The 26082-nt window shown below is 33.8% G+C and overlaps 2 protein-coding genes across 2 annotated transcripts; both read right to left on the reverse strand.

Annotated features, from left to right (window-relative positions):
• Positions 1-11974: 11974 nt before the first annotated feature.
• Positions 11975-16362, reverse strand: LOC136235091 (vinorine synthase-like). The gene is made up of 2 exons (XM_066024606.1): positions 15664-16362; positions 11975-13379 (listed from the first exon to the last, which is right to left on the reverse strand). Exons 1-2 carry the CDS (start codon positions 15884-15886, stop codon positions 12262-12264), a joined length of 1341 nt encoding a protein of 446 aa, XP_065880678.1. The 5' UTR covers positions 15887-16362; the 3' UTR covers positions 11975-12261.
• A 2492-nt stretch (positions 16363-18854) lies between these two features.
• On the reverse strand, positions 18855-24548 carry LOC136201296 (uncharacterized). Its single transcript, XM_065991928.1, has 7 exons — positions 24168-24548; positions 22948-23037; positions 22703-22783; positions 22467-22598; positions 21288-21506; positions 20458-20550; positions 18855-19281 (listed from the first exon to the last, which is right to left on the reverse strand). Exons 1-7 carry the CDS (start codon positions 24396-24398, stop codon positions 19120-19122), a joined length of 1008 nt encoding a protein of 335 aa, XP_065848000.1. The 5' UTR covers positions 24399-24548; the 3' UTR covers positions 18855-19119.
• Between the last annotated feature and the right edge of the window lie 1534 nt (positions 24549-26082).

Below are 26082 nucleotides of genomic sequence, written 5' to 3' on the forward strand. Positions count from 1 at the left end.
TGAAAAAATACAAAAACATGGAAAAACGTGAATAACACGAAAAAGTAACAAAATATGAAAAATAGAAAAACGCGAAAAAAAACAAAAAGGGGAAAAACCGAAAAAATGCAAAATAAAACACAATAACATGACAAAACGTGAAAAATACGAAAACGTGAACAAACGGAAAAAACAAGAAAACTTGGGAAACACGAAAAAACATAAAAAAAACGTTATAAACGCATTTTTCGTGTTTTTAACACTTTTTCATGTTTTTCGATTTTTTCATGTTTTTCATTTTTTTTTTCACATTTTCGTGTTTCCCACTTTTTTCATGTTTTTGTGTTTTTTACGGTTTGCACATTTTTTGTGTTTTTTCATATTTTGCGTGTGTTTTTTTTTTGTGTTAACACGTTTATATGTTTTCGCGTTTTCACCATTTTCCACTTTTATCTCATTTTTTTCTTTTGTTTTTGTGTTTTTAATATTTTTTTTTTGCGCTTTTACATTTTGTTTTTTTACCTCTCTTTTTTCGTGTTTTTACAATTTTTCCGTTTTCATGTTCTTATTGTTTTTTTCGTTTTTAATGTTTTTTTCGTGTTTTTTTCGTCTTTCGTGTTTCCCATTTTTCTATTTTTTATATATTTTTTAAAATAATATATATTAAATATTTGAACAATTTATAGTAAAAAATTAAAATTTTAAAAGAAATAAGAAATTACATTTGAAGATAATATTGTCTTTTTAATAAAAAAAATTATCTATTCCATTCTACCTTATTCCACCAACCAAACATAGGAATAGTAATTCCTAAGAATTTCTATTCCATTCTTTGCTATTCTGTTCCTTTGGAATAACCATTCTATTCCATTCCATTCTATTCCGCGAACCAAACGGCACCTAAGGGTAATTTTGTCTAAAGTGGTTGAAAGTGTCTAATTTGGTGAGATAGAAGCAAAGTGAGTTAGATATGTAAATGACACTCTTAATTAGGTTAGACTTGTAATTAGCCCTTTTAATAATCTCTATATAAAAATGAAAAAATGGAAATCTTTTCCTTATAAAGGGTAAATTACATCTATTGCCCCTCAACTTTTTTACTTACTTTCGTTATGATTTCTGAACTTTAGAAGTGAATATTATGACTTCTCATTTGTTGGGTTGTAAATGAGCTGAACAGCTCATGAGCGGTTCGACATTCGGATTGAACAAGTTTGACCGTGTTTGGTTCAATTTATAAATGAACAGAGTTTGAGTACACGAAACTTAACTTGAAAACTCGCGAGTAGGCTCGATTATAGGTTCAGGAACAAACTCGATTATAATGTCATGAACAAACTCGCAAACAATGTTAGTTTAATTATTTTTTAATAATAGCATTTCTATAAAAAAAACGAAAATGTAAAACAACGTAGTTTTATAGATTTCAAGACTATGTAGCTTTGTGTAATTTTTTCAAATGAACATAATTAATGAGTTGTTGCGGATTTCATCAATAGAACTAACAAGTTGCTCGCAAACAACTCACAAATAAAATATTGAGCTCGAACTCATCAATTCTCTAACAAGTCGAGTCTGAGCAGACTAAAACTCGCTCGATTAGAGCCTACTAATTTGCAATTTACTAACACATGGCTATCTTTACCGAGGTGATCACTCCAATAGCAGCTAACCCCCAATGTAGGGATGATGGAAATAGTATTCTAAGCAATTTTAATTTTTGGATTTTTTTTATTTTAATGTTATTTAGATGTTATTTTAGTTAGGAGATAAAAGTGGCTGTTTAGAGAGAGTTTCGAAAATAGTGATTTGAAAAATTAAAATGATGGTTTCATTACAAATGTAGTTATAAGCACTATATTTTTTTTTCCATTTTGACTTATTATCTATCATTTTGACTCGATAAATAGTAAAAATAGTTATTATATCTATAAAATTTAATACATCAAGAGCTCTCTGTTTTGAAAGTTTGATTGACGGTTTAATAGACACTCAGCCCCCTAAACTTGTAACTTTTTTTCACCTGGCCCCCTCAATTTAGGGGACAACGTCTCAACCCCCTCAACTCTCCAAAACCATCACATACAACCCCTTATACCCCTATGTTCGGTCAAAATATTGACCCGTGTAGAAAACACGCTTGACTATTGACCACACCAATGTCACGTGTCATTTTTTATTAAAATTTTCCATTCTGGCATAAGAATTCTGATTAAAATCCATCTCTGGTAGTTGCTCACCGAGCACAATTGGGCTTGCTCGCCGAGCAGGTCTCAATGGAAAAATTTAATAAAAAAAATGACACGTGGCATTGGTGTGGTCAACAGTCAAGCGCGTTTTCTACACGGGTCAATATTTTGACCGAACATAGGGGTGTAAGGGGCTGTATGTGATGTTTTTGGAGAGTTGAGGGGGTTGAGAGGTTGTCCTCTAAGTTGAGGGGGACAGGTGAAAAAAAGTTACAAGTTTAGGGGGCTGGATGCCTATTAAGCCTTTGATTGACCCCTAAACTTGTAAAATGTGTCGTTAGTCTCCTAAATTTGCTTAAAATAATTTATTGGCCAACTGAATTTGTTTAAAATGATATATTAGTCATCTAAATTTGCTTATAGTGATCCATTTGAACAAGTTCAGGGGGCAACAGATGTATTAAGCCTATCTATAAAGTGTAAATTCAAATGCCATAATATTCGGTTTCAAAGTTCAAGAGTTATAATAAAAATAAAGGTGAATTTCAGGGACCATAGATATAATTGACCCTCGTTATAAACTATAAAATAAATTATGGATAATCCTAAAATAACGCATGTGCTTTATGTTAATTTGCAGATAAATGCATATAGTTTTTTTTTGTTGTAAAAAAAAGATAAGATCCTCGTCTATTTGCAAAACTAATGGTTTTTAGGTTTTAGTTTAAGTCATTTTAATTCCATTCTCCATCAATTGACAACTTAATTAGCTCGTGTTATTTGATTGAATTAAAATATTTGATAAATGCTAGGTTTAATAATAATCGATTTTGTGATCTTCAATTTAAGTAAGTCATTCACCAACACTTATCATTCAAAAACAACAAATTCTAAAAACCTGATCTATAATTTATTAGTGGTTTCGGAAACGGATCCCGCATGACAGCGAGGGAATTCCCCCATCCCTGCTCTATCTTCGTTTGTATTTTAGGGATAAAAAATTTGTCATTTCCGCCCGATAAGGAATTTTTGTTTGGAAATCTACACTCTCTTCAGGGCGGATCCTTAATGGGGACGGGAATCCTTTCCCCATTTACAGCCCTAGGCTTACTATAGAAATTTAGACAAGTATGAAAATAGGTTAATTGCATCGATGGTCCCTGAAGATTGGAGTTAGTTTGAAAAATATCACCGAACTTCATTTTGTTTCAATAATGTCACCAAACTTTCAATTTTATTTCAAGAAAGTCACTCCAACCATTTTAGATAGAAAAAATCACATGAATAGTGACATGACAATCACGTTCAAAATGACTAACTTTTATATATGACGATAACAGTTAGATCACAACACAAAAATAAAAAATATATTTATTATTTACTTAATCTAACTGCTTGAAACGGTCATGCGACATCAAAAAAGTATATATTTTTATTTTTATAACTGTCACGTGGTATATACGTGGTTGCGACATGGAGGTCATATGACTATAATGTCATAAGTAGCAGAGTTCTTTTCAACGTGGTTGTCATGTTACTATTTTCAATGATTTCTTCTATCTGAATTGGTTGGAATGACTCTATTAAAATAAAAAAAGCAAAGTTCAATGCTTGAGTAAAAAGTTTCTATGGTCCCTAAAGTAAGGACTTTCAGCGCCGATAGTCATTAAAATATTTTTTATCCAATAAAGGAATTAAACTAGCAAACTAGCAATTGTGTATCAATAAAGTCAATATGGTCAGTTCCGACAATCTGGACCACCGAAAAGCTGTTGTCGTGGTCACGTCAACAATACCTCATGACATGTCTGACACATGTTAGATATGTTGTGAGATGTTGTTGACATGGCAACCACATAAGCTTTTCGGTGGTTCAGATCATCAGATCCAGAAATAGTGATTTTATTGATACAAATTTAATACTTTAGTAGCTTTATTGAGTTAAGAAATACTTTAATGACCATTCGTATATAAACCTCATTCTTTAGCGACCATAGGAATTTTTTACCATTCAATGATTTAAGCAATATTGAAACAAAATGAAGTTCGATCACCGCTTATAATACATATTCCTAAAGTCAGTAACTCTATTTTTTCAGTACCTATTGAAGAAAGAAAGACAAGAGGTCTTCGAGCCGACAACATATGACTGTTTTGAAACTAACCCCAAACTTGTACCGTATTATCATACATTTTTAGAAGTCATCATTAATGTACGTACATAGTAAAATTACAATTGATCTGAAAACACCACACGAAATCGACAATAACCCAATTAGGTTAGTACGACATTGACTCAAAAGTTTTCGGGTAGTGTTATGGTTGACTCATTTTGACACTAATCCAAAATTGACACGACATGAACCCGATAATTGGCACATCTACCGTTGATGCAATTTACCCATACGAAAACTAAAAGACGGGTTTTACCAAAAACAAAGTGTTGTAAGTTCAATAGGATTATTAGTTACATAATTCAACGGGACTTGGGTTCAAACTAGCAAATGAAAGTATTTGAGTCTCACTTTCTAAAACAACCATTTCTTGTTCATCCAAGCTTCAAGCCCACATCACCAACACTTGTGGGGTTGGTTAGTAACCATAAGCTTAGATTTATACCTTCTAGATCTAACAGTGATTGAATAAATTTACTTGGTCAGTCACTGACTAGGTAAAAATTATAGACACATTCAAAAACAACAAATATTTTATATTGTATTGTAATTAGATTTATTAAATATAGAAATCAACATTAATTCTTGCGAATTATATATAATTTTATTAGTAATTTTTGGGAACGAATCCCCATAAGACGGATAGGGCATTCCCCCATCTTTGCTCTATATGTTTGTATGCTGGGGATAAAAAAAGGGCTAATTATAAATCTAGCCTAACTAAAATGGTCCATTTACATATCTAACCCACTTTGCTTCCATCTCACCAAATTAGACACTTTCATCCACTTTGGACAAGAATACCCTTATTTCAATTCACCTTCCTCCTCAGACTCTCAACGTCTTTTTCACCATCCCAAACCGACGAAAAGACGGTAGTTTATAGAGAGAAGAGATTATGTTTAGTTCAACCTTTGAATAATTAGTGTTTGTGGAAGAGGATTAGGATGGAAAGCTAAAAAAATGAGAAAGAAAAAAATATATAACAATTGAACTGCTGCGATGACGCATTTGTGACGAATTTGTCACAAATGCGACAAGAGTTGTTGCATTTGCGACAAGAGTTGTCGCATTTGCGACAAAATGCGACAACTGGTGTTGCATTTGTGATGAAATGCGACAAATTTCATCACAAATGCGACAACAATGGAGGAAAATGGTGGAAAATTGAGAAAATTGAAACGATACCATTACAGATGAAAAAAGAGGCAAGACGAGCGAGAAAAGCAGGCGTATAAGCTAAAAACATACCATTTCTACGGGACATTGAACATAATACTTCAATAATCTCAAAAATCGCTAACGATTGGTATCAGAAATTGAACTAAGGGTAGAACTCAGATGAATCGATCGAATAGAACTAAGGGTAATTTTGTCTAAAGTGGATGAAAGTGTCTAATTTGGTGAGATGAAAGTAAAGTGTGTTAGATATGTAAATGGACCCTTTTAGTTGGGCTAGATTTGTAATTAGCCCATAAAAAATTCAAATTTCCAAGCCTTGAGGAATTTTTTCAGGAAATCTACATCCCCTTCGAGGTAGATCCCCGACGGGGATGATGAACCTCTTTCCCATTTACAACCCTAGGCTTACTAAAGAAATTTAGGCAAGTATGAAAATAGGTTAATTGTATCGATGGTCCCTGAAGTTTGGATGTAGTTTGAAAAATATCACCGAACTTCATTTTGTTTCAATAATGTCACTAAACTTTTATTTTTATTTCAATAAAGTCATTCTAGCAATTTCAAGCAAAAAAATCACACGAATAGTAACATGACAACCACGTTCAAAATGATTAACTTTTACGTATGTCATGACAGTCAGATAACAACACAAAAAATAAAAAAATATATATTATTATTTACTTAATTCAACTGCTTGAAACTGTCACGTGACAACAAAAAAAAGATATATTTTTATATTGTTTAGCTGTCATGTGTTTACATAAATGGTTGCCACATTACTATCATTAACATAGTTCTTTTTAACATGATTGTCACGTTACTATTGCAGTGATCTTTTCTCTCTGAATTGGATGGAATGACTTTATTGAAATAAAATGTAATTCGATGACCGTTTTGAAACTAACTCCACACTTCAATGACCGTTGATGTCACCGAATTCAAGGGGAGTTGGATTCAAACTAGAAAATGAAAGTATTTGAGTCTCACTTTCTAAAACATCCATATCTTGTTCATCCAAGGTTAACCAAGCTTCAATCCTATCACCAACACCTGTGTCATTCAAAAACAACAAATTCTGAAAAAATGTCAAGTAATCAGTCTCACCCGAATGTCGGGTTAAATGCGTCGTTGGTCATTGAACTTAGATGATTATCTCAAAATGGTCACTTAACTTCAATTTTTCTCAATAAAATCACTCAAACTTTGAGTTTTATCTCAATTAGGTCATTCCGGCGATTTCAATGATTAAAAGGGATCAGAATGATGACATGAGTGACACATCAGCATGAGTAAACTCAGATATCTGATCAAGATGATACATGACATCCATTTATGTGTCACCTGTCAGACACATGTCGGTTATTTATATGCCACCTGACAGCCACATGACAATGCCCGGAAATAGGTTAATTGCACTGATGATCCCTGAAGTTTGGAGTTAGTTTTAAAAATATCACCGAACTTCATTTTGTTTCAATAATGTCACTGAACTTTCAATTTTATTTCAATAAAGTCACTCCAGCCAATTTAGGTAGAAAAAAAATCACCTGAATAGTGACATGATATGTAAGTTCAAAATGAAAAACTTTTACATATCATAACAGTCAGATAACAACACAAAAAAATAAAAAAGATATATTCATTATTTACTTAATTCAACTGTTTCAAAAAAAAATATATTTATTTTTTTTAACTGTCACATGGTACTTACATGATTACCACATGACTATCATTAACAAAGTTCTGTTTAACGTGATTGTCACGTTACTATTGTAGTGATCTTTTCTCTTTGAATTGGATGGAACGACTTTATTGAACTAAAATGAAATTCGGTGACCGTTTTGAAACAACCCCAAACTTCAATGACCGTCGGCGTTATCGAATTCAAGGGGACTTGGATTCAAACTAGAAAATGAAAGTATTTGAGTCTCACTTTCTAAAACAGTCATATCTTATTCATCCAAGGTTAACCAAGCTTCAATCCTATCACCAACACCTGTGTCATTCAAAAACAACAAATTCTGAAAAAATGTCAAGTAATCAGTCTCACCCGAATGTCGGGTTAAATGCGTCGGTCTTAGATGATTGTCTCAAAATGGTCACTTAACTTCAATTTTTCTCAATAAAAGCACTCAACTTTGAGTTTTTTTTTTATCTCAATCAGGTCATTCCGGCGATTTCAATGATTAAAAGGGATCAGAATGATGACATGAGTGACACATCAGCATGAGTAAACTCAGATATTTGATCAAGACGACACATGATATCCATTTATGTCTCACCTAGCAGCCACATATCGGTTATTTATATGCCACATGACAGCCACATGACAATGCCCTGAAATAGGTTAATTGCACCGATGGTCCCTGAAGTTTGGAGTTAGTTTTAAAAATATCACCAAACTTCATTTTGTTTCAATAATGTCACTGAACTTTCAATTTTATTTCAATAAAGTCACTCCAACCAATTTAGATAGAAAAAATCACCTGAATAGTGATATGACATGTAAGTTCAAAATGAAAAACTTTTACATGTCATAACAGTTAGATAACAACAACAACAAAAAAATATATTCATTATTTACTTAATTCAACTGCTTCAAAAAAAATATATATTTATTTATTTTAGCTGTCACGTGGTACATACATGGTTGCCACGTGACTATCATTAACATAGTTCTTTTCGATATGATTGTCACGTTACTATTGTAGTGATCTTTTCTCTCTGCATTGGATGGAACGACTTTATTGAAATCAAATAGAATTCGGTAGCCGTTTTGAAACTAACCCCAAACTTCAATAACCGTTGGCGTTACCGAATTCAAGGGACTTGGATTCAAACTAACAAATGGAAGTATTTGAATCTCACTTTCTAAAACATCCATATCTTGTTCATCCAAGGTTAACCAAGCTTCAATTCCATCACCAACACTTACGTCATTTAAAATTATTGTTATATTCTCTCATGTTTTGACATGTCACTTTTATTAATAAAGATAATAAAATTACAATTATTACATGCAAACACGACTAGAAACTCCTATATTGTTATAAACATATTACAATGACCCCCAATATGATATTAGTGGACTTTTGGATGATTACTGTTAACATATTAATCCAACAATAACATAAAATATTTAAAAAAATTGCACTGTATCATCATACATTTTTAAAAGTCATCATTAATATACGTACATAGTAAAATTACATTTGACTTGAAATCGATACTAACCCGATTGACACAGAAGTCTTTGGGTAGTGCTATGGTTGACTCATTTTGACACTAACCCGAAATTGACACAACAAGAACCCGATAATTGCCACCTCGACTGTTGGCCCAATTTACCTACGAAAACTAAAAGACGAGTTTTACCGAAAACAAAGTGTTGCAAGCTTAATAGGATTATTAGTTACATAACTCAAGAGGACTTGGATTCAAACTAGCAAATGAAAGAATCTTAGTCTCACTTTCTAAAACATCCATATCTTTTTCATCCAAGGTTAACCAAGCTTCAATTCCATCACCAACACTTATGTCATTTAAAATTATTGTTATATTATTTCATGTTTTTACAGGTCACCTTTATTAATAAAAAATATAAAATTACAATTATTACTTGCAAACACAATCCGAACCTCCTATATTGTTACAACCACATTACATAACCATCTGACATGATATTAACATACTTTTGAATGATTACTGTTAACATACTAATCCAACAATAATATAAATATTTAAAAATTATACCATATCATCATACATTTTTAAAAATCACCATTAATATACGTACACAGTAAAATTACATGTAACCCAAAAACACGATAAGAAATCGATACTAACCCGATTAGATTAGCACAACATTGACACAATTTTTTTTGGGTTGGGTTATGACTAACCCGAAATTGACACAATACGAACCCGATAATTGCCACCTCTACTGTTTGCGCAATCTACCCATACGAAAACTAAAAGACGGGTTATACCGAAAACAATGTGTTGCAAATTCAATAGCATTATTAGTTACATAATTCAAGGGGACTTGGATTCAAACTAGCAAATGAAAGAATCTAAGCCTCACTTTCCAAAATAGCCATATCTTGTTGATCCAAGGTTAACCAAGTTTCAATCCCATCACCAATCACTTGTGTCATTCAAAAACAACAAATTCAAAAAAAATGGTCCATTCTCATAAATCCCAACTTTACATAAACTACTAAATGTCAAGTAATCACTCCATGGATTACCATATAAATCCCCAAATTCTTGAAGCCACTCACACACCTTAAAAAACCCATCTTTTGCTCAAGTACTAAATTTATATCAATAAAACCACTATAGTTGCATCTGACCATCTAAACCACTGGAAAGTTGACATGATTGCTAGGTCGACAACAACTCACAATATGTCTCACATATGTCCCCGTAGAGCCACATGGTGACACATGGCAATAAAAAATAAATTTTATGAATATCCTAACCGTAACCCGTATTACAAATTAATCAAATTCATTTTATTAGTTTTTTTTAATGGAAAATGCTGAAATGTATCAGACATATCATGAGGTGTTGTTGATGTGGCAACCACATTTAGTACATACCACCCAATTACACGACACGTTAGTGTTTGAGTTTAACTCAGTAGGTAATGTGTCATTTTTGAGTTGACACGAAATTGACATGGAAATTTTTGGGTGGATCAGGGTTGAAATGCTAACCCGAAAATGAAACAAAATGACACAAATATTAAAATTATTGTTATAATCTCTTATGTTTTTACAGGTCATCTTTATTAATAAAGATAATAAAATTATATTTGTTACTTGCAAACATGATGGGAACCTCCTATATTGTTGTAAACACATTACATGATCCTTCAACACGATATTAGCGGACTTTTGGATAATTACTGTTAACATATTAATCCAACAATAACATAAAATATTAAAAAATTATACAATATCATCCTACATTTTTTTCAACCCGAACCTCCATATTGTTATAAACACATTACTCCAACGTGATATTAGCGGACTTTTGGATGATTAATGTTATCATATTAATCCAACAATAACATAAAATATTTAAAAATTACAACGTATCATCATACATTTTAAAAGTCATCATTAATATACATACATAGTAAAATTACATTTGACTTGAAAACGCCACACGAAATCGACACTAACCCGATTGACACAAAAGTTTTTGAGTAGTGCTATGGTTGACTCATGTTGACACTAACCCGAGATTGACACGACTACAAACCCGATAATTGCCACATCTACCGTTGACATAATTTACCCATACGAAAACTAAAAGACGGGTTTTACCGAAAACAAAACAAAGTATTGCAAATTCGATAGGATTATTAGTTACATAATTCAAGGGGACTTGGATTCAAACTAGCAAATGAAAGTATTTGAGTCTCACTTTCTAAAACATCCATATCTTGTTCATCCAAGGTTAACCAAGCTTCAATCCCATCACCAACACTTGTATCATTCAAAAACAACAAGTTCTGAAAAAATGGTCCATAAACTCCAGGACTAACTCAAATAGGCTTTCCCCATCCAAAATCAGTCTCATAAATCCCAACTTTACACAAACTACTAAATGTCAAGTAATCACTCCCTGGATTACCATATAAATCCCCAAATTCTTGGAAACATTCACATACTTTAAAAAAACCCATCTTTTAAGTAATCACTCCAATAAAGTCACTCAAGTAATAAATTTGTGTCAGTAAAGTTACTATAGCTAGATTCGAAGATCTAAACCACCAAAAAGCAGACGTGGCTGTCATATCAACAACAGTTCACAATATGTCTGACATATGTCCTCATAAAGCCACATGGTGACAAGTGGCAATTAAAAAAATGAATTTTATGAATATCCTAACACTTAACCAGTAGCCCGTATTACAAATTGATCAAATTCAATCTTTTTAAGTTTATTTTAATGGCAAATGTTGATATGTATTTGACATATCATGTTGTTGATGTGGTAGTGACATTCCATACATATTTTATCATGTATAACATGAACCCACACATATTATAAAAGACTACATTTTTAAGTGGAGTCACGATACATGTGTCCAAATGTGAATTGAGGATCCTCCAAGTAGCACGGAAGATCAGGTGCTTAATATAAGAACTCATACACCATCCGATTATACGACACGAAATCGACACATAATTTTAGTGTTAGGACTTAACTTAATAGGTAATGTGTCATTTTTTTTATTGATACAAATTTTTTTGGTTGGATTAGAGTTGACATGCTAATCCAAAAATGATACAAATAACACGGATATTTAAAATTATTATTATATTCTCTTTTTTTAAAGATCACCTTTATTAATAAAAAATAAAATTACAATTATTACTTGCAACATGATTCCAACCTCTTACATTGCTGTAAACACATTATATGACCCTCCAACAATAACATATAGTAATATTTAATTGTACCGTATCATCCTACATTTAAAAGTCATCATTAAATTACATATAACCCGAAAACACGACACGAAATCCACACTAACCCGTTTAGGTTAGCACGACAATGACACTAAAGTTTGTAGGTAGTGTTATGATTGACTCATTTTGACACTAACCCGAAATTGACACGATACAAACCCCTATACCGTTGATGCAATTTACCGTACGAAAACTAAAAGACGGGTTTTACCGAAAACAAAACAAAACGTTGCAAATTCAATACGATTATTAGTTACATAATTCAAGGGGACTTGGATTCAAACTAGCAAATGAAAGTATTTGACTTTCACTTTCTAAAACATCCATATCTTGTTCATCCAAGGTTAACCAAGCTTCAATCCCATCACCAACACTTGTATCATTCAAAAACAACAAATTCTGAAAAAATGGTCCATAAACTCCACCTCCAGGACTAACCCAAATAGGCTTTCCCCATCCAAAATCAGTCTCATAAATCCCAACTTTACACAAACTACTAAATGTCAAGTAATCACTCCCTGGATTACCATATAAATCCCCAAATTCTTGGAGACACTCACATACCCTAAAAAACCCATCTTTACCACTCAATTTTTGGACATATTCCCCATTGATTTTCAGAATAGATTCCCTCAAAATACCCACTAAGAAACTCAATTCTTTTCCTGAATCTGCACTAGATTCTGCACTTGCCATCCATAGTAGATTCCCAATTGAATTTTCAGGCAAATGGGTGTTCTTTTTTCCTCTTAGGTTCACAATTAGTGACAAAACAGATGGTTTTTGGTGACCATTTTTTGCTTTTGAAGCTACCATTGTGCATTGCCATATAAAGGCCGAGACGGCCTCGACACGAGTTGGGTGAGCCACGAATGACGTCGAAGAAGCTCGGGACTTGAGTTCGGCTACCGCTGATGCGTAAAAAACGAATCTTTTTGTTACCCCCTTGCCGAATTTGATCAATGATGGCCATATAGCTAGGGATGCAGCTTTAGGTAGAGAGTCATTCTGTGGAAAGAGAGATGGCGCGACGAAACTGGGTTCGAATCTTGGTGTCGGTGTGGTTGTCGTCGTCCCCCGAGCAATGGCTGCCCATGCTTTGAGGAATGCAGTTGATGTAGGTCCATCAATGATCTTGTGTGAAGTTTTAGTCCCTATGGCGATTCCGCCGCAGTTAAAGACGTTAACTTGAATCATTGCCACCGGTGTTCCCGACGATCCGAAATCGCCGGGAAGTAACTTGAACATTGCTTCTTTTTCTCTATCAGGCTGTTTCAGGATGTCTGAAAGACAACAGTTGACTTTGGCTTCAATGTAAGAAACTCCGTCATCATTGCAATCTATGTAAAGATCATCCTTCACCTTCCCTGCAAGTAGGACTGTCAGACAACACGATTTACAAAGACAACCCGCCTAATATTATCTGATTGACACACAGGGCCGCCTTGAGATAAAAATTGAGGGACGACTGCCCTGGGCCTCTCAATTAAAGGGGCCCGCATTAAAAAAATAAGATTTAGATTCAAAAAAAAAAAAAAGAAGTGATAAAATGGTAAAATTTTGCCCCTAACATTTCTAAGTAGAATTAATTTTATCTGTACCAAACAAAAAATTTGAATTATATCATACATTCTAAACATCAATTATGTCTAAAATATTTACTGTGTCGCAAACGGTTACAAAAAAAACTTGCCAAAATGTCATCAATTAAGTCTACAATATATAAATTAATCACAAAAAACTGCGTAAAATATTTATTACGTTATTAACACACTTACAAACGACTTGACAAAATGCACGGAATTGCCTCAATTTATAGATATTTTTTTTTTGCAATCTCTGATGTGACAGTCAAATAATAATCAAACTAGTGTAGTAAAAATTTTTGTTAGGTAAAGATAAAATTTATCCCGTTTGGAAACATTAGATGCAAAACTTTCCCATTTCATACATTATGTGTAAATCTGCATTTCGCAACGTACAAAATTTTGCTTCCCCTTTGTCTCCTCCGCTCTAATTTCCAAAATTTAAATTAACCCGTGAAATTTCTTCGTTAAATTTATATTTTCCATTTTTAAATTTCATATTTATTCTCCATGTGTTTAAAATTTATGCATAGGCCCAAATTTATTATTTCGCTCCGGACCTATAAAAGACCAGGACTCTCCCCTGACACAGTACTCAGTTTTTCTTACACTTATACCGTATATAATCATGCAAAATATATAAATCATCTAACATAATTATAACCCAACAACCTGTTTTAACACGCTTATCCGCACCCGTGTCTGCACCTGAATCGGTGTTTCATAGTTTATAACAATATAATAATGTGGAATATATAAATCATCTAACACAATTATGATCCACCAACCCGTTTTTGACACACTTTCATAATTCATACCATATATAATCACGTGGAATATATAAATCATCTAACACAATTATGACCCAACTACCCGTTTTGACATGCTTACCCGTACCTGCACCCATGTTTTTACCCGAGTCGGTGCTTCATAGTTTATAACAATATAATCATGTACAATATATAAATCATCTAAAACAATTATGACCCAACAACCCGTTACACGCTTTCATAGTTTATACATATATAATCACGTGGAATATATAAATCATCTAATACAATTATGACCTAACAACCCGTTTTGACATGCTTACCCGCACCTGCACCCGAGTCGGTGCTTCATAGTTTATAACTATATAATCACGTGGAATATATAAATCATCTAACACCCAACAACCTGTTTTGACACGCTTTCATAGTTTATACCATATATAATCACGTGGAATATATAAATCATCTAACACAATTACGACCCAACAATCCGTGTTAACATGCTTACCCGCACATGCACCCATGTTTGCACCCGAGCCGGTGCTTCATAGTTTATAACAATATAATCATGTACAATATATAAATCATCTAACACAATTATGGCCCAACAACCTGTTTTGACACGCTTTCATAGTTTATCTCATATATAATCATGTGGAATATATAAATCATCTAACACAATTATGACCCAACAACCCGTTTTGACACGCTTACCCACACCCACACTCATGTTTGCACCCGAGTTGGTGCTTCATAGTTTATAACAATATAATCACGTGAATACATAAATCATCCAACACAATTATGAGCCCACAACCCGTTTTTGACACGTTTTCATAGTTATACCATATATAATCACGTAGAAAATAAAAATCATCTAACACAATTATAACCCAACAACCCGTTTTAACACGCTTACCCGCACCCGAGTCAGTGCTTCATAGTTTATAACAATATAATCATATGAAATATATAAATCATCTAACACAATTATGACCCAACCCGTTTTTGACACGCTTTCATAGTTTATAACAATATAATCACATGGAATATATAAATCATCTAACACAATTATGACCCAACAACCCGTTTTGACATGCTTACCCGCACCCGTGTCTGCACCCAACTCGGTGCTTCATGGTTTATAACAATATAATCACGTGGAATATATAAATCATCCAACACAATTATGACCCAGCAACCCGTTTTTGACAGGCTTTCATAGTTTATACCATATATAATCAAGTGGAACATATAAATCATCTAACACAATTATGACCCAACAAAAGGCGTACCTGCAAAAGGGTAGAAGGAAGTTAAGGCTTCTGATAAAGACTGCTTCAGTGTCTGTAATCTTGCAGGGATTTCGAGCAAGTCTATTCGCCCGTAAAAGAAGATCATCGGAACATGTGCAGAAGGCATCAGCTGATCTAGAAGAGAAAGTTTGTAGATTTTCAAGTGAATTGGAGTTGGGGAAGATGGTTTTATACTTTGTCTGGAAATTACTTCAATCTCCATTGATTTTGAGCTCAAATTCTTCTACTTATGCCTATAATAATGTTCTGTTTTTTTTTTTTCTCTCTAGGGCAGTTGATTTTTCTGCTATTTAAAACCTGAGAACATTTACATTGTTGCATTTCGTTGATAACTAAGGAGATAGGATAAGAGCATTCTTAGTTGTTTACTATGATTTTTCTTGTTTTTTTGTGCATACATATGCGAATTAAAGGTAATTTAAATCATAAAACGACCCTCAAACTTGTCCAATTGTAAAACATAACCCAAAATTGCTGACATGGACTGCAATTGAAGAAACACGTGAAATACAAAAGCTGCAACGTTCGTGGAGTGTGACAATCAGATCTTTGGCGTGATACGAATCCGGAAAAACGTTTTTACGGTTGATTCAAGTACGGGGTAAAAAAATTCCCAATTTGGAGTCATGTTTTACAATTGGACAAGTTTAAGGGGTAAGTTTAGAGGTGGCAAAATGACACACGACCCGATTACACGACACGAACACGACACGGATTTTTAGTGTTAGTGTTGAGCTTAATAGGTAATGGGTCATTTTTGGGTTGACACGAAACTGACATGCTAATTTTTGGGTTGGGTTAGTGTTGATATGTGAACCCGAAAACGACACGAAATGACACGGATATTGAAAATTATTGTTATATTCTCTCATGTTTTTTATGTCACTTTATTAATAAAGATAATAAAATTATAATTATTAATTGCAAATATTAATTTGAATTTCCTAAATTGTTATAAACACATTACATAACCCTCTAACATGATATTATCGAACTTTTCGATAATTATTGTTAGCATACTAATCTAAAAATGATATAAAATGTTTAAAAACAGTACCAAATCTTCTTATATTTTTAAAAGTTATTATTAATATATACGCATAACAAAATTACATGTAACCCGAAAACACGACACGAAATTGACACTAACCCGAATAGGTTAACACGACTTTGACACGAAAGTTTTTGGGTTGGGTTTGGGTTTACTCTTTTTGACACGAACCCGAAATGACACGACACGAACACGATAATTGCCAGGTCTAGGTAAGTTGTTACAATTGAAAGTTGGAGGGGGCAGTTGCAATATTTGGACAAGTTCAGGGGGTTATTTGTGTATTAGGCCTATTAATTAAAGTATATCTTAGTTCACTTTTTAAAAATAATATAAACAATTGACTCTTACTTGTTTCAAAAAAAAAAAAACAATTGACTCTTAATAATTTGAAAAGTGACTAATACATATCATCTCCATCAATACTCTTTATATTCACTCTTTATTTATGATAATTTATTTATTATTTTAGCATTAAATTTAGGGATAAGGTATCAAAATAGGTTTATGGTTTTTAGGAAAAATATCAATTTAGACTTCACGTATAAAATAGCATAAATATAGGATTAACGTTTAAGATACCAATTTAGACTCGATAACGGAACGTGACACGTTATTCATATTACTCCGTTAAGTCTTGATTTCTCTCTCCACGCACAATTGATAGAACTTAACGGAGTAATATAATTAACGTGTCATGTTCCATTATCGAGGCCTAAATTAGTACATGTTAATCCTATATTGGTGCTATTTTATACGTGGAGCCTAAATTGATACTTTCCCAAAAACCATAGCCCTAGTTTAGTACCTTATCCCATATAACAATAATTAATAATTTTAAGGGATAATGTACCAAAATAGGTCTGAGGTTTTTGAGAAGTATCAATTTAGGGTCTATGTACAAAATAACACTAATGTAAGCTTAAAGTTTTAAAAAGAGTACCAATTTAGGTCTCGATAACGAAATATGACACGTCATTCATATTACCGCTAATATGAATGACGTGTCATATTTCGTTATCGATACCTAAATTGATATTCTTTTTTAAACGTTAAGTTTACATTAGTGTTATTTTGTACGTAAAGCCTAAATTAATAATTCCCCAAAATCCATAGCCCTATTTTAGTACCTTATCCCTTATTATATTTACAAAGATTGAGAAGAGAGACTCTTCAATAATTAATTATTAATAAAAAAATGAAAATAAGGAACACTAAGAGTGGAGGGCGACTCTCTATTAAATGAGAGCATGAAGAGCGAGATGCTCTTAGGCCATAAAAATGCAAAATAAAGACTAGTTTGATATGGGCAAAAACATCCGTAAACAAAAGCCTAACTCACCCTAAAATGTACGAGGTTTGCCTCGTAAATTTATAAAGCCATATAGCTTTCTAATTTAGCAATGTGGGAAATTTAACACGCCTAAATTATTTGTGGCGTGAAGCAAATATCAATGGGCAATCCAACATTGAATATCGTATAAACAAATACCTAGCTCATCCCAAAATGTACCTCAAAATCATTCCCCTAAACTATACCACTATTAAACTGTAGGCTTAATACCTCCGCCACCACCCCCCGACCCCGCCTTCTGAACTTGTCCCATTTGATCACTTAGTCTCGTCTACATAGTAGTCAATCTATTAGCTCCCAAAACTCAAAAATTGTCACATATTAAGCCCCTTTTGTAATTACATGTCATTGAGTACACCTTCCAGAACCTAAGGGACACGAAGCGTTATATTTGATGAGTTAAGAGGCTAATAAGAATGCACAAAATCAATTAGGGAGGCTAATCAATGCCATATAGGCACATAAAGAGACAAGTGTTACATTTGTTCAGTTGAGAGAGCTAATAGGTTCGCCACTAAGTAGAGGAGGCCAAGACAGAAGTATTAAGCCTAAACTAGGAAACAGAAACAGAAACAGAAACGGAATCAGAAACAGAAACAGGGAAATGTTATTTCTCAACAATTATAGCTAGAAACGGAAAAGAAACAGAAACAGAAACGAAACATGAAAACACTAATGACGCGCTTCTCAACAATTATAGCTAGGAAACAGTAATAGAAACAGAAACAGAAACGAAACATGAGAACGCTAATGACGAAACGCGAATGACGAAGAGTTTCTGTGTAACATAACTCAAAATTAATAGTAAGAGATGTAGAAGTACAAAACGTGCAATAGTTTGAAATTAAATCTTCTAACAAATAATGAGAGATAGATATGAGATTGCGTACATGAAGAATGTTGAGCACATTCAAATAATAGAATAAATCTGCTATTCAACCAACAATTCTGCAACTGCAATTTAGCTGCTGCTGCATAGCGTTCCCGTTGAAATGGCTAGGCGCTCAAAATCGAGAATCCGTTCCCACACTTAAATGTTTTCTCCTGGAGGTAATTCTGCAAGCTTTGGATTACTCCCGAGGACTCTTTCCATATCGAAACGAACTTCGATGTTACGAATGCTGTACCCGACCACCATCAGCCAGTATAGCAGTTTGGCAAGTTCTGGCGCGCTTGTCTCTGTAACGCTTGTCTGTGACCAGAAATGAAGTTTGAGAAATTAAACAAAGTCTCAGTTACTGATTTTGAAGAATATCTGTTAGAAAACCAGTTAAATTTTCAAAGACAAGCATTGGGTGAGTGATTCAGTAAGAATCGTAGAAGGGTCTGGTACATAAAATTTCCGCAATATACCCAGGTTCAGTAGATCTTTCAAATGACTGATCTAATGATTTAGATAGGGTAGAACAATATAGGATGCGGAACAAAACTTCAGGGTTTTGTCTCAAAATGGTCACTGAACTTCAATTTATCTCAATAAAGTCATCGAGTTCTGGTTTTTGTTTCAATGAAGTCACTCCGGTGACTTTTGACGAAAAGGACTACCGGAATCGCTCTTAGATTAAGAGTATTTCAATGTGTTTGATTATTTGTGTACATATTTCACTATTATGTTTGTTTTGGTGTTAACTACTGAAATTCCATCATAGGTAAATTGTGTATAATTATATTATTCCTTTTGATATTATAAGCTTTAATCTAGTTGGTAAATTTTTAATGTGGATGCCACGGTTCCGGTTGTCCTTTTCATCTAAAGTACCGGAGTAACTTTATTGAAAAAAAAAAAAAGAGTTGGATGACTTTATCGAGACAAATTGAACTTTAGTGACATATTTTTCTTCTCTAGACCCAAATATAACATCCTCATAATAATAGAGTAAATAATTTATTAGTCCCTATACATTTTTGTCTAACATATTGTTTAGTCCTCATACTTTAATAATATACTGTTTAGTCCTTCACTTTTATTTTATTCAACAGTTTAGCCCCTTACAGAGGCTATACTGTTTTGTTCTATTCAACAGTTTAGAGGGAAAACTGTTTAATAATTCAAATATTTGAGAGAGTAAATAACAAAAGTTAAAGATTAAATAATTTATTATTAAACTACGAGTATTAAACAGAGCGTTAAGGAAAAATATAGGGACTAATAAATTATTTACCTTATATTTTTCAATATTTATAAATATGCCCTTACATTTTTAATATTTACACATTTCCGTTTCTTATGTTCCTTAGAAATTCCATTTCCTTGTTTCCTTTTCCGTGCATGACAGGTTATAAACCATAGTGTGGTCAATAGAGAACTATATAGTCAACAATTCAATAGAAAGAAAAAAAGCGAATTTGGTTCGGTACGAAGACAAACCTTCATTTGTTCTGCATCAGCGACAGCTAAAAGTCTTTTAATAAAAGTGTTCATTGCAAGCACAGCATCTTCTCCAGCACTACTTGTCAAGTCCTATAGAATCATAAAAATGTAATATATACTGTTATACTCAGAACGTGAAGCTATGGCATCCCAAAAAGCATAGTTATTAAAGGCGCGCCTTCGCGAGATAGGTGTAGTTTTTAGGATTCAACAGAAACACAGAAGTTGAATTCAACAGAAACACAAGCGGAAAGGGAATTTTTATGTTAGTTTTATAGTTCTGTAATTTTTGTTTTTGTAAGTGCGCCTTGTCTCGCTATGGCACGCGCCATCGCCATGCGCCAAGGCTCCAGGACACCTAGCGCCTTAGTGCGCCATGTGCCTTTACTAACTATGCCAAAAAGATTGAGGGACAATTGACACATTTGGGGAAAAATCCAAAACCATGCTCCTTTTTGTGTTTCGTTTGTAAATATTTCCGGAGTTGGGGCATAATTCACATATATTTATGAAACATATGTTCTAAATATAAAATGTAAGAAAAAATATTGTGGAAGCCATGACATAGGTGAATGAGAATTTGACTTGTGAAATCTGCCTATAAAATTAGCGGATACACTCATCTGCCTGTTTGACTGACATTTTAGCAAAAAAAAAGGTCCAACTCCGGAAATATTTTCAAACAAAACACAAAATGGGAAATAGTTAAGATTTTTACCCCAAATGTGCCAATATCCCAAAGATTGAACTGTCATCTTAACCGCATGCCGTCACATGCCACTTGATAAAAGGCAATAAATAAAGGTTATAACTTATAGCCGTTTTACCTTGAGATTTTGGGGCTCAAGAGTCTTAAGATATTCCATCAACTCATTCTGTCCATTAGCAGATTTGCTAGCAACTTGACTATTGAGTTCCTCAATCTCTGCTTCAAGTAGCTCTATGTATTTTTTAGCATCTATTTTCTCAGCACCAGAAACATTATTCCACCGGATAATTTCGCCAGACACGTTCTTCTGTGTCCCAGGCGCATAATCCGGCACATCCTGTGACATTCATAGCATGTAGTTACACAGTGCAAAATTAATAAAGACAGGATGCTAAACCTCCTGCAAAAAAATAAAGTTACAAGACAGCATCTCAGGTAAGATGCGAATTATAACAAAAAAAAGGAACATTTAGATGTTGATGATGTTTTTAACTATACACCATAAGTAGGGGTAAATTGCACCAACGGTCATTTATATTTGGAGAATGTATCAATAAGGTCATAAAAGTTCATTTTATTTCAATAAAATAACTCATCTTTTCATGTTGTACCAATAAAGTCACTTTGATTATTCTACGGCCAATTTAAACTAGAAATGCTGACTCGTATCGCTTAGTCAATTCAACTTCACCACATAAGTGCCACATCTGTCCCTCACCTTGACCTAGACTTTCCTCAGCTCGCACTCTGGCTCTAACAAAGATTACACATCTATCCCTCACAGCAGGCTCGATGAGATTCTCAATCAATCGGGTTTTTACACTTCACCTTCCCCTCTATCTTCCCCATTATAACTTATATGGCAAAGTTAAATTGACTACGCAATCCTAGACAGCATTTCCAGCAAAAATTGGCTGGAGAATGTTCGAACTTCAGAGTGACTACAACATGCAAAGATGAATTATTTTATTGAGACAAAATGAAATTTTGTGACCGTATTGAAATACTATCCATAAGGGCGAGTCTTGGTGCAGCGATAAACGTTGTTGTCGTGTGACCGAGAGGTCACGGGTTCGAGTCTTAGGAGCGGCCTCTTGCCAAAAAAATTGGCAGGGGAAGGCTTGCCCCCAATACACCCTTGTGGTGGGACCCCTCCTCGGACCCTCGCTTAGCGGGGACGTGTAGTGCAACGAACCACCCTTTATTGAAATGCTATCCATATGTAAGTGGTTGTTTGTGCAGTTTACCTCTTAAGTAGAATTTCGAGAAATATAGCATACTAAAAAGAAACTAATACCCTTTTCTCTTGTGCATCAGGGAGAGCAACTTGCTCCAAACTCTGTTGCAATTCCAGGCGGTATTGAGCATTCTTAAACATATAGCCAGTCATCATTATACTGTACATGAGCTGCGCAAGATTTTCAGCTACCTAAAACAATTTGTCAAGTCGATTCTTGTTAACTGAAAAAAAATAAAATAAAACCTTTTTATTCCATAATGTAAGGAAGTCCAGAAGAAATTCAACAAACTTACAGTGGTGATTGTTACTGAAAAAAACTGTGGGGGCAGTGTCCCGATCATATTTGTGACTGTTTGTCGCATTGCATCTACTACCTAAACAAGTGATTGTGAAAATAGACGTCTCACATCCGATTTTCTAGCAGCAAGAACACTAGAGTAGGTAAAAATTAGCCTCCTTCCTCAAGTTTTGATTAAACTAGAGAGAGTAATCAGAGAGAAAATCAACTGATGGCAGGAGGAGAGAAGTTTTAGAAAACCTGTTGAGGTGCCCTTTTCACGAATAGCTCCATAAACTCTGGCTGCACATTCTTCACATACTCCAATAGAATATCTCTCCTCGTCTTTGACTGAAATTTGAAGAAGAAGATTCAGAATCCAATCAAAATATTCAAGAAAAACAATCATGTAATAACAGCATTTCATCATAGTTATTTACCGCATGCTAAATTACACGATGATTATATAGCAAAGCTATTAGTTATTAAAGGCCGCAAGGGTGTCCTAGAGGCAACGCGCAGCAGCCACATGCCTGAGCGACCCATGGCGCAGAAAAAGAATAAAACTATATAAAATCATAAATGATAATATTTAAAATATAAGAAATGATAAATTCAAAAATCAAAATGCAATAAATACTCGATCATGACAATCATCATAAAACTAACATACAATAAACCCAAACCCCATATTCTACCATGCCTTTTTTTCCCATTGTATGTTCTGGTGTATGCATTTCTTCAAAGTCTGTATTCTTCCTAATCTCATTGTTTATTTTGGACAAAAAATGTGTTTAATCCAACATTGAAGATCAAACATGTATCTAACTCTTTTAAAACCCTAAAAGAAACACGTGACAAATAGACACGCCATAGCGCTCCTCTTATAACCATGGTTAGGCATATAAATGCATGCCTTGGTGGTCGCCCTGGGTGACAGGACCCGCCTTATAAGGCACTCGGCCGAGTGCCTTGTTTGCCTGGAGCTTTAGGCGCACCTTTAACAACCTATGTTGCATGGAAACTCTTCTTCATTAGCATTTCCGTGTTTCGAAGTACATTTCCCTTCTATTACCTTTTCCTAGCTAAATTTTCTTAGAAATAACGTTTCCCGGTATCCATTTCCAGTTCCGTGCAACATAGTTAACAACTAAATAAGAACCCTTATCTAATTCAGATTCGGTGCATTAAAAAAAAATTGGGGGTTTTCAGAATTCCAAAAAGTTGTGATTTTTTCATGTTTCAAAAACTTGAAGAGAAAGAAAAAACGAAAAATCAATTTTTCAAACAGCTGCTCAATTTCTAAAGCAAAGAAAACCAGCTCATATTTTATTCTAATTAGCTCCCATAAATTCCATTAACTGATGAACAACATTGCAACTTCCCATCTATTTCAAATAAAAACACAAAATCCTCTACATAAACAAAGAAATCAACAATTCAATTACAGATAATATACGCATAATGAGCAAAAGAGGTACCAAAGTGCCGTTGGAAGGCTTGGAATCACTAGAATTACTCGCAGACTCATCCTTTGAAGAATTATAAGCTCTAAGTCTCAAGCCCAACCTTCCTCTAACGCTATACTTCGTCTTCCTTGGGAAACTTATTGAAGGACAACCAGATACAAGAATCGTCGAACTAGAATTAGAATTAGAAGAAGAAGATAATTTAGGTGCAAAAAGGGAGAGTTTGACTGTCAACGAGTTCATTTGAGCTAACTCACTTGACAAGATAGAGCGAAATCAAAAAAATACAGTTGCTATTTTTATATTTTTGTCATTCAGAAAAGCAATTGCAGAAAGATCTTCCTCTGCAGGAGTTCCTGGGTGATTAGGGTTTGTTTTGGGGAAAGATGGATTTCAGCTCCACCGTAGAGCTGTGGGGTGGTTCATAGTGGATTAAACGTATCGGAGGATCGTACGGCTGAGATTTCATTTTGTGCTTAATAAATGTATAAAATGCGTTGTCAGACATGAATGACAGTTTGGCCGAGTGGTCTAAGGCGCCAGATTTAGGCTGGTCCGAAAGGGCGTGGGTTCAAATCCCACAGCTGAAAATTTTTTCAATTTTATTTTTATTTTTCTTTGAGAAAAGGGTTAAACGTAGTGAGTAAGGGTAAAGTTTTTAATATCAAATTTGAGGGTAAATTACACCATGGCTACTCAACTTTATTCATTTTCACATTATCCATTAAACTTCATTTCTTTCCGATATGATCACTGAACTTTACATTTTTTAATATTGGTGGCCACTCAACGCCTCAAAACGACCGTTGACGGCTAAAAATAAAAAATTCAAAGCGTTAATAATATTATAAGAAACTTTAATTCTTGGAAATTTTCGTTTTGAGGTCATTTATGTGTTGTTTGGTTAGGAGAGAGAAAGTGAATTTTTAGAGAGAAAAAACTCCAAAAAATGTGATTTTCGAAAATAAAAAATGTGGTTTCATGGTAAATGTTGTTCTGAACAACTTTAATTCTTGAATATTTTCATTTTGAGGTCGTTAACGGTCATTTTGAGAAGTGTGTTAAAATTGAGTGGCTACCGGTGTTAAAAAGTGTAAAATTCAGTGGCCATACTGGGAAAAGATGAAGTTCAATGGCCATAATATAAAAATGGGTAAAGTTCAGTAGCCATGGGTGTAATTTACCCTCAAATTTTATCAAAGGTTAAAATAGTTTAAATTTAAATAAACTTGTTTATGGGTTTGATTCGTGTGGACCTAATGAGATTTTAAGTAAAAATACTCGGTACAAGTTATTTTAAGTAAAAATACTCAGTACAAGTTCACTTTAGTCCATTATTAATTTAGGTGGATTTAAAACTTAAAATTCTAATCTCAAAATTAATATTAATAGGTAGGCCAGACTGGATCAGTCCGTGCTCTTTTTATCAATCACATGAACATATAAAAAATAGACGGTTTTAGCGGACGTGAGTCGGGCTGGATCTAAGAATAACTTTTATTGTCCAAACCTGGCCCAATGCACATGGGTCTCGACGGATACCCAGATCCGTGCGTGTCCAAACAAGATCGATTTTAAACCTACGTTATCGGAAATGTAAAAAAGATGATTTGTCTGTTATTTAATTGTCACATCAGACATTTCAAACAAGTTTGTCGATAAACTATAGTAGTTTCGTATATTTTTATTAGTTATATATATATATATATTAGTACATGATACCCTAAAAAATATTCTATGACTAATCCTTTAAGAGTGGATCAATACCACTCTTCGAATACCAGAAGACTCATAGGAACCGTCCGATCTGAAGAAATGATATTCCCTTCAGACACATTCTTTACACATGGATCAATATCACATTTTGGATGCTTAAGGATTTCGGAACAGTTATAGTACTAGTCCGAAGCTAGTGGGAGCAAAAAGG

Source organism: Euphorbia lathyris, chromosome 7 (assembly GCF_963576675.1).
Source record: "Euphorbia lathyris chromosome 7, ddEupLath1.1, whole genome shotgun sequence".
In the NCBI taxonomy this organism is placed as follows: Eukaryota; Viridiplantae; Streptophyta; class Magnoliopsida; order Malpighiales; family Euphorbiaceae; genus Euphorbia; species Euphorbia lathyris.